Here is a 14705-nt window from a genome sequence, read left to right on the forward strand (position 1 = left end):
ATCACATAAGGAGTTTCCAAATGGCTTTCATCTTGAGAGACCTTAAAAGTTCAGAGCTATGGATCAATCCAGAGTGGATACATTTCAGCAGTAATTCCACATCTGAAGCTCTTTAATAATGTGGCTCCTTTAAATAAAATTCTAAAACCTGAAACCAGCTAAAATGACAGTATACAATCAAGTTAATTACTTTAATTACTATAAAATTTCCATATAGTGTATTTGTAATTTTAATCTCCTTATCCACAAAGTACCTTTTTCCCTTTAGTGTTCCTAAAGAAAGTAAAATAGCTTTTAGTTTCCTTGCCAGTTTTTCAAGGATCTTTGAAAACTGAGTAGAAATCTCCCACAAGTAGTCCAGCTGTGGTTATGAGGTTTCTTTTTTCTTTATTTAAAATATTATCCTTGATATTAATGCATAGTATGTAAAAGCAGTAACAGGATCTATCCCAGCAAACCAGTCATTCTGAATTTGAGAATATTTCTTTGGTTACCTGGACAACTGCATAAAGGTTACACAGAACACAAACCTTTCTTAAAGCACTGAGGAAATTGGAGGTTACTGCAGGGGAGGAAAATCTCCTGCTGAAAACCGGTAGTCAGAAAAGAAACCCAGGGCTACTCTCTATTATGTTTCCAGCTACCTCATTTGAAGCGTTACGGCTGGAAAACCACACTCAGTTTTGCACTGAGGGATCCCAAAGTGCTTCTCTGTTAATTTTGGTTTTTTTACATTTGACAGCTGAGCATCTCACAGCTTTTATTCTCATCATACCCTATGACTGCTGCTACTTTTTGAGTTGATGAAAAGAGGCAAAGAGGAAGTAAGTGATGTGTCTGAAGTCATGCAGGAAACTAGTAGAGACGGGATTCGAGCCTCAGCTGTAGCTGAGGTTCTTGGCTGTGGCACCATCATTCTCTGCGATGTTAGAAACAGGCTTATAGCTCTTCTATTTTGGAGAAAGTATCTATTTTCCTATTTGCTATCTCTTCCTACTGGGGGAATTTTTTTTTAAGTGCAAAATAGCTAGCTGATCCTATTAAGCTACTGTAGGAATAATCTGCATGGAAAAAAGTCCGATGCTTTCCCAAATAGGAAGCAATTTAGATTTCAGATTAATGGCTGTGACAATGGAAATATATAAAATCTTTTCCTGATGTGGAGCCCAAACCATGGCTGGTTCTTATCTATGGCAGACACAGGTGTGAAAACTCACTTGTGCTGCATGCAAGGGACAAATGCTAATGAAAGGCATAAATATCCCTGTTACTGCAGTGTGCGTTTAGAGGGTGAGTCAGCTGGTACTGGTGAACAGCTTAAGAGCAGGCAATAATACGTTTTCTTGTACCCCCTATAAATTGACTCTTAAAAGTTGTTTTTTATGCAGCTTAGTGCAGCACAAACCAAACCACAGGTCCCTAGTGCCAGAAGAGATTTGCTGCTATATTTGTTTTTTCTTTGTTGTTGAAGAAGCCTTTATTTTCAGCAATAGGCTATGCTGATCCGAGCCCAGGGCAGGCACCAGGAGGTTCTAGTACTCCGTGCAGGGCAGCTGTCCTAGTTTTTACCAACCGGTCAGGCAAATATTGCAGCCTGGAAGAAGCTCTGCCCTGCAGCAGCTGTTGTGAGAATGAATCTGGTGCTGCTTGTTCCTAAGCTGAGCCAGATACATCTGCAGGAGCCACAGCTGCAGACTCGCAGCAGCCCTGTGTTGTAGGAAGGAGATCCGACCCTTTTGTCACCTTTTGCTTTCACCAGGAAAGCAAGGTCCTTGCAGAGGATATGGTTATGGCTCACGTCCCACTTGGAGATGAAAGCCCACGGGCAGGTGTGGAGAACCAAGTGAGCTTGTAGCTACAATAAGATCTAGCTCCTTGTAGGAGCTACACAGCACTTGCTGGGCTGTCCTCAGCCTTTCAGCTCAATTGCTGGAACAGCTACTAGCATCCCCCCTCACTTAACATCACAGTGCACATTGTCACCTTCACATTCTCTCTGTGATATTGCCCCCTCTCACATCTGAAGCAGAAGTCTTGGGAGCTTCGTGTGCTAGACAGAAATAGGGGGGGTCTGAATTCTGAGATTATCTTGTCAAAGGAAGATATTTCCAAAAAGTATTAAACAGATGAGAACTCTTGACTTTGTGAGTCTTCCTCTCTTGCAGGCACTCTGCCCCTGATCCCACTCAGGAAAATGAACTGTACTCCTAGAAATAAGAGCAAGGGAGGATCAGGGCACTGATTTGTTCTCTCTGGGACCTATAAATCCTTAGTCCTGGCAGTGAAAGGAGCTTTGCAAAAGGAGAATTAGGGGTTGGGGTGACAGCTGGGATGGAAGGAGCCAGCACAAGGAGCGAGCCCAAGTTTGGAGTGATGATAATGTCCTGCTGCTGTCAGTTGCGACTCACAAAGGAACCATTTAAGTTTCCCCCTGTCCCAGTCCCGTGGGTGGGATGGTTCCCGCCTTCCTGGGGACAGCAGGACAGCAGTCTAGGGCTTTCTTTGCAGGCTCCCACTGAAGCAGAAGAAAATCTGTACTCTGTGCAAGCCTGAAGCCACGCATGGTCAAGGACACATACCTGAGCAGTTCAGATTCCACCCAGCAGAAGGGGAAGGGTGTGCGTGTAGTGTCAGGGAGTGTGTGGGGAGGGACATGATGGGGGAAAAAGGCTTGTTCAGGTCAGCTGAGATCTCTGCCAGCGCCTTCCTCTGTGTCCCACGGTTCTGCTGGTTTTCTCTCACACCGATGGTTTTAAGTTGCTGGAAATTGTGATCTGGATTTTGCAGCAGAGGGGCTGGCAAGGCCTTTACATGGAGTGCATCTTGCTTTGCATTGCATGAAGGGCTTCCACATTCTCCACCTGTTACGCTCACTGATAAGGTTAACAGGATAAAGAAAATGTTACCAAATGCATTTTAACAGATGACTGCAATTTGCACTCAGCTGTTAGGCTGCTGTTTTTTCTTATGAATTGCAGAATGGGAAATCCTAGCTTGATTTAGCGAGAGGAACAAGATGAAAGTGAGGAGCTAATGATTGCAGATGGACTCACCGCAAATTTCTCTTGCACTTAGTGAAACTGCAAAATAATCAGATTAAGCCGTAACTGTATAAATGGGGCTTGAGTGTGTTTGCTCTGCTGACTTGGTCATGCATTCAGGACTCTCAGAGTGGTGTAACTACAGCCCAGGAGGTATTAGTCACGCTGGGAGAACTTCAGTGAATATAAGAGGGCTTCATCTGCGCAGTTACCAAGGCAACTCTTGCTAATATTTCATTACAATGCTTTCGCCCTCTGCAAGTCCCACGGATTAGGACTGGGAATCTCAGAAAGAAGAGTTTATTGTCAATATTGTGCTTGGATTGAGTGTATCCCTGAGGAAAAAAAAAAAAATTAAAAAAATAAAGCATTCCCCATAGGCAGAGCCCACAACGTGCAGCTGGAGCTAAACTCTGTCTGTCGTCTAGCACTGCCTTGTGCCTTGTGGAAAGCCTTGGGTAGTAACTAACCTCCCTCTTTCCAGCTCTGAAATAAGTGGGAAATGCAGGTATGAACTCATCCACATCTGTGTTGAGATGATGCTAAAACATCCTGCAGCGGTGCTGGGCCAGGTGCCATTCAGAGTGGCTGCGGCACAGCTCACACCAGTACAAACTGATGCCCTCAAGTGGTGGGGCTGGGGTGCTCCAGATGGACCCGCCACATACCAAACACTGCGGCTGCGATCTCTGCTTTTGCTGGAATAGTGTCCCCAACACCAGCACTGGGGGAACAGCAAGCAGAGGCTGTTTGACTGTCCCTGGCCGTGGGGGCTGAGGCATTGCACACAAATGTCTGCTGGCTTTTTTTCTTTGCATTGCAGCCTCTGCCCTGGGAAAGGATGGGGACCACTGGGCAGAATTAGCAGTATCATATTTGTGTCTCCTAAGGTGCTTAAATTAAATAACGCAAACGTGAGGGTGTTTAGTGTCAATGGTGCACACGTGGGATGACAGCTCCTTCTGTTTGTCCACACTGATTTGTGTTACTCCAGAGGAGTTATCCTCTCCCTCACCTTTTGTTGCCTTTGCCCAGTCCAAAGTGAGAAGGAAACACAAAACCTGTGCATTGAGACTTGGTTTTGCCTTGACAGCTTGTATGCAGAAGGTTCCGGTGATGGTCCTAGTCTATAATTCTGAGAAGTAATGCACGAGGCAGCGTGACAAGTGGTTGGTCTTTGCTTCCCATCTTCGAACCGAAGCCCCGTGGCTGCTCAGTGACCCCAGCACAGCTGCCCATGTGCCTGAGACCTCCTGGCAGAGCCCCCACATACTCACTATACCAGGGCTGCTGGGGTTGGCCATTCAGCTTGCTGGACATGGGGAATGAGGTTATTTCCCACGTTCAAAAACTGCTTTGAAAGGGATGAGGGAAGAAACCCTTCACTTTTAACATTTTTTTCTCCAACTTTTCATCTAACCTCTTTAGCAGCTGGCGCTGTTTGCAAGAGCCACAGTTCTTATTTCATCTGGGAAAACATGTGCAGCGCAGCACAATTAGAAAAGCTGCTGCGGAGCAGCAAAAGCTGGAGCTTTATGGCTAGAATGTATCTTCACTGCTTCATTCAGCCTTGTGCATTTTTAAACACCAAGATAAACTGCAGATTGGAGGTAACAGGGAAATTCCAAATTTTATGGTTTGCTCTGCTTAGTCCAACAAGTCCATTGGGTTGCTGGGTTTATTGCACCTTCCTCTAAGTGTTGCTGATTCCTCTGGGGAGCCACAGCCACTGTGTGTTGTACTGGGCATCCCCTTCAGCTGGCAAAATACATGTGAAAACCGAAGGACATCTGCTGGTGTGGGATATTTGTTGAGATGGTCCTTCCTGTGGGGCCAGCTTGGCATTTGTAATGTTGCTAGGGTCTGTCATTTTTTTCCTAATTACACTTTTCATTTACTATGTATTATTTCTCTTTAAAGAAAAAGGACTTAATAGGAAAATGCCAATATTGCTATCCTGTATGGCAGAGAAGACAGTCTCCCCATGAAGTCTGTGTACTAGAAATTGATAGTGGAGGGGCTTTAAGGCATGATTTGGGTCTCATCAGTCCTGGGGAAATTAGCTCTGTATGATATGATAGTGTAATTAGCCCTAACAGGAACCATTTACGTTCGTACTGGGTGTTTGAGTGTGTGCCCGGGCCATCTTGTGACTCCAGTTAAATCTAGATTGCAAGTACAAAGATTTTCCATGCAAAACCAGAAGAGTAGATTTGGATCAATCTGATTATAGAAAAGGAGAAGTCTGACCTTAAAGTCCTTGAACGTAAATTACAAAAGTTACTGACAAAAGACCAGTCTGAAGGTAGAAGTTGTTTTCATAGTGGGAGCTCTGCGCTTGTCCGGGCCAGTATATCTGTATCAATGCTGTGTTCCCTGCAGACAGCCTGTTACCTACCAAACACAGCACTCAGCCTCCTTTTGGTGCTGGTTTAGTAGCGCTAATGAAATCAGAGCATTTCCCTGATCTAAGCAAACCCGGACCTTTCCAGCTGAACAGATGTGCAGTTAATGGGAACGCAGTCACAAGGGCAGGCAGAGGCAAACCGGGCAATGGTCCGCTGGTGTCTTGCCTTCCTGACCTGGAGGAGATCTTCCTTTTGCCATGTCAGCTACTAACTTGCTCCAGGACCTATTGTTTTAGGAGTTATTTGTGACTTTAGCACCAGTTCTCAAGAATGGCAAGGGGAAAAGAAACCCCTTCAGTGGAAACACAGCAGATGATTTAACCCAAGCAATCCTTATTGGCACGGATCATTCCTTCCCCTCCTGCAAAGACGTGTGTGTATTTGCATTAGAAGTGCTATTTTTTTGTTCTGAAATCCCTGAAGTTCCTTGACACTAATAATTTCCACCTAGATCTTGAACAATTGGTTGTGATCTGACGTTTGTGGAACCCAGCAAGGCTCTGTCGTGACCCCGTGCCCGAAGAACATTTGTGCGCGTAGCCACAGGGTACAGAAACAACCCTGGTGAAGCAATCTGTGGGAGAGTGAACTTCCCGGTATTCAAAGAAGTTACAATGACATAGTAGGAAAAATTCTATTCTCTGAGTCAGGCTTGAGTCAGTCTCCCATTTGCAGTGCTGGATATGTCCCACCTTTCTGAGAAGAAGTAAAAGCATGTTCTGTGTGTCTCTAGCTTGCCCCCCCGGCTCTTTCACACTTGAGCGAGTGCATTAATTCCCATAATTGCACTGGTTTTCATCCTGAGCACATTCACTCATCCCGTTCCTTCCTCTGTGGCTTCAACTCCATGTGGTCATCTTTCTGCAGCGCTAAACAGCTCCCATGTCTCACCCTAGAAGGAGCTGCACTTTTCTGGTGGGTGAACTGATCTCTGTTGACATGTCAGCTCGTTAAATCTGCAGGGCCCTTCTGGCTGAAGGGAGGGCTGTGTGGCATAAATTTAAAGCATGATTTAGTTATTAACATAAAAGCAGCTGTGTTCCTGTTTGCTTTGTGCAAAGAAAAACATGTAGCTAATGATGCCCAAGCCAGGAGCATGCCTAGGAGACAGCCCCAGAATAATACAGACTTTAGGCTTTAAAAGAAAGTATTTGGGTCCTTGCCAGGTAGACAGACAGTATGAATGAAACACCTGTTCTGGCTTTGGGAGGGTTTTGGAACCATTTGATTACAGGGAAGGTACAGGCTGACCTTAAAGTGAATTGAATTCCCTGGTGTAGAGTAACACGTCCTGCTACATTATGAAACTTCTTGATCTCTCTGCGAAAATGTCTGCAGCAGACAAAACACAGATGCATGGTTCCTTTCGGTTTTAACTAAAAAGTGCTGTCTGGGCATCGCAAACTGACCAGCTGTGTGTCAAAATAGTCTTCTTCAAATTGGAATGAATGTTAGAGGGGGAACACTATAAAGCAACAAAGATAAGATGTGAATTTTACAGAGTGGGGGGAGCTCTTGCAGATGCTCATTTGGTGCTTGTCAGTTTTAGAGGTTTTGCATTTTCACATCATGTAATTCAGTTATGAAAAGATATAAAGGACACTGTCTTTTCTAGAGTTGCATCACCTTATCAATCTGGTCTGGTTTGTCCAGTTTTTAACTATTTCTGTTAACATTGCAAACCAGCATCAGGAATATCTGAATAAAAACAGAGCTGTGCTGGTTGTAACACTGCAGGGTAGCAGTTTATGGCCTGTAGTAAACAGCAGATGAGGTACCGTGATGCGTCCCATTGTCCCTTCTGGCCTTTATGTGTTCATAAGGACCAGACTGAGAAAGGCAGATCCTGGTCAAATTCCTCATGCCTTCAACAAAACTCTTCAGTCATTTCCCACCGTAGATTCAAACTGTGCCCTGGCTCCCCTCCACATGCAGAAGGGCTTAAAAAGCTGTAATGCAGCTGTCAGTTTGGAGAACAAACAGGGGAAATGTACTTTGGGTCTGTGTGGGCTGTTTGCAGAACTGTCTGTGTGTGCAGGGTCTGTATGAACAGGATGGGAACTCCTTTCTGCGCCTCGTGAACTCAGCAAACTCAGTGCAAGCCTCACTTGGAACCTGCTTGTCTTTTTTATTTTGTTTTACAGTCTTCTCAGGTACAGCCTATAAGGCTTCTAAAACAATAAAACTGGAGATGTGCTTGAAACATATTGATTGCTCTTCTGACTCGTGTTGGTTCAATTCCAGCTCACGTGGAATTAGTTCTTAGCTTCCCATGGCTGTTCTTGACACACTTGTGTCAAGACTCAGCGTGCCTATGAAAACAGTGATCTTGGTATAATATTCTTAGGCCACCACAGAGCAAAGCTCAGGAAACATGCTCCTTCACACTGCTTGCAGCAGGGTAGTAGAAAAGTAATTAAATCTTTGTAAGATAACATGTTCTTGATCCCGTACAGCACACGGTACAAGAACCATATGCTCAGTTCTTTCTCTTGGCTCAGGCACTGCTTTTGCTGACGGCTCTGACTGTGGGGGTGCCTTGCTAGGAAATCCTGCACGTGAGAGCAACAGTGGATTTTCCATTGGCCATATGTTGGTTTTCCCAGAGTGAAGCGTTTCTTCTTTCATTTCTCTATGTAATAGACAATACAAATCCAGAGAATTCATTCGCAGCAAGCAGAATGTGTTGGCATTGCCACTGAATTACTCGACAGGCCTCACTTTTTTCTGTGGGGCACTTCCCTGTGCTTCTGCAGCGGGTTACAAGGGTATGTGTAGACAGGAAAACTCTTGCTTGTAATTTGCAGAATCTTTGTTCAGATTTAGGAACTGGGTTCCCTTATCAAGGTAAGCTACTGAGAGCCCAAACATTGAATTTATTCTCTGATATCTTTTAAGCTCTTCCCATCCCTCCACCCTCCTCAAACCCTGCTGTCATTCTACAGTTTGCATGCAGAAAGAGCTTGTGTTTTTTGATGGCAGTTTCTGTTGAGCTCCTGCGGTTTTTAGGGAGGAAAATGTAAAAACTTCAGTGGAACTCAGATGCCTTTAACAGCTACAGACGGATGGCAGCATGGCTGAAGTCATGTTGCTACATGTAGGTTCAGAGAAGACTGGAGTAGAATTGCCACAAGCTAGATTTTTTTTTTCAATTCTTTCTGCATTCACTGGTAGTGGATTGTTTTTAAATGGAAAAGTTGCTTCTGCTTCAACACCTCTTGTCTGAGAGTGCGGCACTACGGCTTTGTTAATCTGAGCCAAGAAGTACCAGTGCTGGGCTCAAGAAACTAGTAAAATTCAAAGAGGGATCAGAGCAGATAATAACATGAATGGTAAATGTCCAAGGTTGTTGAAGTTAATGCTTAAAAAAGCTTCTTAAATGGAAGAAAGGCTCCAGTATTCAAGCAAAGTTCTAGCTGTTATGGATCAGGGGACATTGCTTTTGGGAGCAGAGTATTCCTTGTCCACCCACAGGGCTTTTCACCTGAAGTATTTGCTGCTGGTGGTTCTCAGATGAGATGTTGGACTGTGTGGGACTTGTGCCCGCTCCAGACCAGCAAATGTGTTTTTTTTTCCTGAGTGTGGCTGACCAGAGATGGCATCAGGATAGGAATTGAACCTGTTAACCTCAACTTTTTGGTTGACCTCTAAATTGGCTGTTTAGCCATGTTATAAACCCTCTTCCCCTTTCTTTCCATGCTGGGAAAAAAACCCTCAGAATCCTCTTTCTTTAAGCCATTTCCCTTGCTGCTTGGAAAACTTCAGGTCCTCTTAGTATAGGCAGCCTAAGTATGTTTTTAGCCTTCAAACCGTCTTTGCAAGGCAGTTTAGGGTTTGACCACAGGCCAGTCGAGCTGCAGAAGGGTCATTTTTTCTGCATTATGCTCCCAAGTCCCTGCCGCAAAACCCTCATGCTCGCTGTGATTTCACTTTGGGTGGATTGTTCACTTCCCTTAATTGCATTTTGGCGGGGTGGTTAATTACGTGCCACACCGTTACCACTAGAGGGATTACGGATATTAGACTGGCCAAAGTGTTTCTGCCTAGTAATTCACTTGTGGGGGTAGGAGAAAGTTATTTTCCTAATCTGTGCCCTGCTTTCCTTGTTAACTCTTTTTACATATTCACAGGTGCCATGGGGTATAAGTAGCTAATTAAATGTAGCATTTGATAAAGTTTAAGGAAGTTTTAATTCCTGTCCTGTGGAGTATTGGTCTCCCATACATAAACATGTTAGTTAACGATTACTGCAGAGCACAAGTATTTTTAAAGGTGGCTGTTCTGCTTTCCCCGGAGCAAGCATTTCCAAGCACAGCTGAAGGGCAAAGACTGCCTGTTCTCTTTAATAGAATTTGTTTTAAAAGGTTCTATTTAGCCTTTAAAGGGTACATTCATCTGCTGGGTGATAAGATCTTGCACTGAGTGTGGAAATCGAGGTGGGGGGGAGGGAGGGATTCTCCAAAGAGGCGGATGAGCAGGAAGGGGTTAAAAGATTTCTGAAAGGCCTTTAGGAAGTTTTTCTGACTGAATGGGCTTGTCAGCCCTGCTCCAGTGCCTCTTGGCCATGTGGAACCAGGCACCTCTCAATGCCCTGCCTTCATGAGTCCTGATGTCACCCTAATGCCACCTGGCACCGCGGTGCCCAGGGAGGAGCAGCTGGCACTGGGTGGCTCCCTGGCTCCTGATGGCACGTGGGGCTGCGGTTCACGTCACCTCCTGATGTTGGGACCCACCAAGCAGCACCCGGCCGGGGTGCTGCGAGTGTCCGACTGGCTGCGGCACCGGGCACACTGTTCCTGTACGGGAATCTTACAATATATCACGATGGGACAGGCCACATACAGTGCTTTAGATACAGTAAAACGGATCTTTCAAAGGCCCTTGAAAGTGCTGAAATGAGTGTAATTGCATAGCCTGCTAGGTACATGCCATATTTGAATGCAGTCTGTGAAGCTTTGTATTTGAACTACACACATTACAGTGGTTGGTTTGGTGGTTGGTTTTTTTTTTCTTGTTTTTTTTCTTGTTTAAGACAGGGCTGGTTCCTGCTGGGCTGTCCACGAAAGAGAAACAAAGAGGATGATGTGAGGCAACAAGCAAATGCCCAGCAGCAGCCTGTAAAGACCTGGACACGCTTGTGAGCTTGTTTTGCTTCCTGTGGGGTTCAAATACCGTAGTGATCCAACTGTATGGAGTCCAGATCTGATCTCTGTTGGTCTGCTCTGTATCTTCTTAGTTTAAAGAAACAGTATTGGCCAGATCCGGCACAACATTATGTGTGTATTGTTCAGTTCTTGGATTTAAAAAAAGTCTGTGCTGGAAAATAAAAGCAGTATTTTGATGACTTTATTTATGTATTGTTACATATAATTTCTTGTAATACGTTCAGTTTCTTGTCTGTAGATTGTCTTCCTCCCAGTAGTATGTAAAGAGCTGACAGTGTGTGTGTCCTTGCAAGTCACACCATGGCAGGGCTGTCTGTAGGGAGAGGAGAGATGGGAGAAGGTTGGGTTATCACTCAGCTGCTTCTTCCCATCTTAGCAGAGAGAGCAGAGCCTAACCAGAAAGCCAGCTTTGCTGGGGAAAGTGGAAGCAAATTTTCAATGTCCAAATTTAATGAGATCCAACACCATACCCCGAGGAACGCAAACTGGATTTTGCAGAGTGTTTTGTTAATGAGTAATAGAACTTTTCCAGGAGATAAACCAATCTATCGGTTAATGGAGTTTAACGTACTAAAATACCAGTGAGTGCGACGGAGGCAACGCAGCCCCGCCGATACAATAGGCACATTGTTTCCCTGAGGATCCTGTCCCCCCTTTTATTGGGGGGGGGGGGAGGCAATCACTTCACCCCACTTGGCCTCTCCTCCCGCAAGGCTGGGGCTGAAGGGGGGAGCAGAGGGCTCCAGCGCTGAGCGAAAGGGTTAAGGGCGGCGGGGCCGCGCATGGGGCGGGCGGCCCCTCCCCGCCGCCGGGGCTGAAGTAGCGCGGGCGCGGCGACGCGGGGCGCAGTGTCGAGGGGACCTGGTGATCCCGGTGCCGCTGCCCGGCCCCGCCGCTCGGGCAGCCTCGGTGAACATGGCGAGGGCGGCGGAGCGGGGCGGTGCGCGGCTGCTGGGGCTGCTGCTGCTGGCTCTGCCCGCCGCTGCCGCCCGCCCGCCCGCCTCCTTCCCCAGCGATGTGAACGGGCACAGCCTCCACCCGCCCTACTTCAACCTGGCCGAGGGCACCCGCATCTCCGCCACCGCCACCTGCGGCGAGGAGGCGGCGGGCGCCGGCAGCCGCCGCGCCGTGGAGGATCTCTACTGCAAGCTGGTCGGGGGGCCGGTGGCGGGGGGGGACCCCAACCAGACCATCCAGGTACGGCCGGTGCCGGGGGGGAACATACACGCACCCGCGCAGTTTGCGGAGTCTCGCTGGGGTGGCAAAGCCGGCTTCCGACGGGGGGTGTGCGGAGAGGTCCGAGCCCCGCTTTGTACTCCCCCGGCCATCGCTCCCTTGTCCCACCCCTGTTTTTCAGCCGTCGATGCGAAAAGGGGCAGAGCTCGGTCTCACCGGGGGCTGGAAAGGGTGGATGCTGCAGCAAAGAGGGGGACAGCTTGGGGATGGGTGAGGAAGGGGCATGCGGGGCCCCACGGCCTCCACTACCACGGGTGTTTTCCCACGCATCTCCCCTTGCCCGGCCACTGCAGCCAGACCTTGTTCTGAGCTGGTGTCCATCAGCTGGCTGGTGGGTTCATGGTGGGTGCTGTGGGAGGGGACAAAGGGCACTGGGGTGGTCCCCTGGGCACCCTCCCCTGCCCACGCCTGTGCACCAGAGCTGGAAGCCCATCCGAACCCCCGGAGCAGCGGGGTTGTGAGATGCACGTGTTCTTTCTCTCCCAGCTTTGCCAGAAGTTGCACGTATGAAACGCTCCTCACTGAGTTCCCGTGGCATTATTTTTAAAGTCTTTGGTTCTTTATGTTGATAAAATCCTGGGCAAGCCAGCTCCTAAATTCCTCTGCCAGAGACTCAATGTATCATAAATATGATAATATTTACCTTTATGGGTCTTAACTCCGCCATTCCCTCCGTGTTTAGTGGGGCATTAGAATGAACAGAGAAAGTTAAGAGAGTGAATTTTACAAGCGAATGTCAGGTGACTTACCTCAGGGTTCCCATTTTAAGTGGACCAGAAAGAGCCTGTAGCCAGGAATGTAGATGGTAAGAACTGCTGTGCAGTTTAATAGATACTGTCCTCTTGAAAAGAGGAAAGAACAGTTGTAAACAGGCTTGTAAAACACTAATTTTAGTTGCAGGAGCTCCAGACCTGCTGCCCCCCTCAGCTCTGATTTGAAATGCTTTGCAGCCACAGAGCCACCAGCTGCTGCTCGCCAGCGTTTTCTGCTTGTTGCTTCTGAGGTTCACAGTGCATTCACCTGTTGTAATGGAGCAATAGGGTTGCCCTCCTTGTAGGTAACAGTAGGAAGAGCAAGGGAAAACTGGCAGTTTCTTGGATCGAGCCTTCCTTGTGGCCTTTTGGTAGGGATGGCTTTGTTATGAGATGATCTCTGAAACATTTTTGTCATTCTGGCTGCATTCTCCCGAGTTAGTGCTGTACCAGGAATTTTCTGGCTATTGTGCGGTTATGACATGGAATTTTGCTCTGTTTGTTGTACAAATTGTTGAAGATGTTAGTGGATGGCTAAAAGCTGATGAATCGTCCTTGGAGTTTTGCCACCTTTGAAGTGATCTGTGTCTTTTTGCTGCACTGTAAAATAATGTAACTTGAAGAAGCTTTGCTTTAAGTAAATACTAGTAGTGGGAAACTTATAGGGAACTAGATGTAGTAATTGTGCTTACAGTGAGGCAAAGATAGTGAGGAAGGGTGAAGAACTGCTCCTCTGTGCACTTGCAAACCAGTGAGAATGATCTGCCAAGCAAAACCGGGAGGATAAGACTGGAAAAGCTGGCAGATGTGCATATGCATTTATCGCTCTCCATCTGTCCACCTGTGCGCTGGCCACGCTGCTAGCCCAGCATGGCACGCTGCACTGGGAATGCTGGTGACTAAAGTAAACCCTTTGGGCTGTACTGGCTTTGGGGACAGTTGTAACTCATCCTTAAAGCGCAACCCCGTGTTGGCACCTTGGGGTGAGCTGAACAGGGCTCCTCAAGTGCTGATTCCTGCCGCAACCCCCTCCCATCCCCTCTGCAGCTCTGGCACACGCGGTCCCTTTGATCTGAGCACCTCTTCCCAGGCCAGTGGTCTTCGGTCAGTCTGAAAGCCTTAGAAAAATCCTTTTGTTGTGGCTCCTTTCCATGGCCACAGGCAGCACCTAAAAGAGAGGAGAGGAAACAGGAGACATCAGAGCAGAGGTCAGAGTTCCCAATTCATCCCCTTTAGGGGTTTTGGCACCATCCGGTGACTAAAGCAATGAGGGAGGTGGGAGGGAAGTGTTCAATTTGAGCAGACCGAAGTGACAATAATGAGCTCCACATGCGTGTCCTTGCTGCCCGCGTGTCCCACCAGACAGAGTCCCTTCCTTTGTCACCTGCTCGGTGCTGCTCGCGAAGGGGTTTTGGTCAGGAATTCGGGCAGAACGCACCTTGGGACCCTCCAAGGGATTTCCACATGCTGTGGTGGTGAAAGGGACGTTTCTGGACTAAAGACCTAGCGTAAACATTAATACAATAATTTAGTCAATGAGTTCAGTCAGTTTCCTTCTTGTTTGTGTTTGACATTGTAGAAAATGCTCAGGAAAGGGAGTTCATTGAGTTTAAAACAGGCTAGTCCTAAAATGTTGATAATCATTAAAGTTTCTGAAATAACACTGCCCTAAAGACACTTGCAGTGTATTTGGGAAGACTCTAAACCTTTTCAAGGACTTTCCTTTGCTTTATTCAGGGTTCTTTGGCAGAACATAGCATTTCTAACAGGGGGCGGGGGGCTCTTCAGTCTGTGAGGATGTGATGCTGAGGTGTGCTGAAAGGGACCTGCCATGGGAGGTTTGCTTCTCTTCTCCCACTCGCTAATCAGCACGGGCAATCCTACCTTAATCATAATGTCTTGAAGATGAGGCAAAAGAGAGATAGGTTTATTTTTCTGATCAAGGTTTACTGAAGATGCTCTTAGCTATCTGTCTTCCAAGCCTGCCAGCTTTGCAAAGGCACAGCCCTGTGCTTATGTTCCCCATCCCACCAGCTGCATGGGGGCAGTTCCAGAGACATGGCAAAGCTGGGGGGGGGGCTGTACACGGCCCCCAGAGCCAGG

At 47.1% G+C, this 14705-nt stretch overlaps 1 protein-coding gene and 1 long non-coding RNA gene across 3 annotated transcripts in view; one reads left to right on the forward strand and one right to left on the reverse strand.

Moving 5' to 3' along the window:
• Positions 1-10781: 10781 nt before the first annotated feature.
• Positions 10782-13191, reverse strand: LOC110356447 (uncharacterized). Its single transcript, XR_002409663.2, has 2 exons — positions 12600-13191; positions 10782-10927 (listed from the first exon to the last, which is right to left on the reverse strand). It is a non-coding gene; the product is annotated as an uncharacterized LOC110356447 (long non-coding RNA).
• The window catches only part of LAMA5 (laminin subunit alpha 5), an 89820-nt gene continuing 86554 nt past the window's right edge, over positions 11440-14705 (forward strand). For both annotated transcript variants that reach the window (XM_065032386.1, XM_065032387.1), the window contains exon 1: positions 11440-11811. In XM_065032386.1, coding sequence (XP_064888458.1) covers positions 11530-11811 — 282 coding nt within the window. In that variant the 5' untranslated portion in view covers positions 11440-11529. The remainder of the gene's footprint in view (positions 11812-14705) is intronic.

This window comes from Columba livia, chromosome 16, assembly GCF_036013475.1.
Source record: "Columba livia isolate bColLiv1 breed racing homer chromosome 16, bColLiv1.pat.W.v2, whole genome shotgun sequence".
Classification (NCBI taxonomy): Eukaryota; Metazoa; Chordata; class Aves; order Columbiformes; family Columbidae; genus Columba; species Columba livia.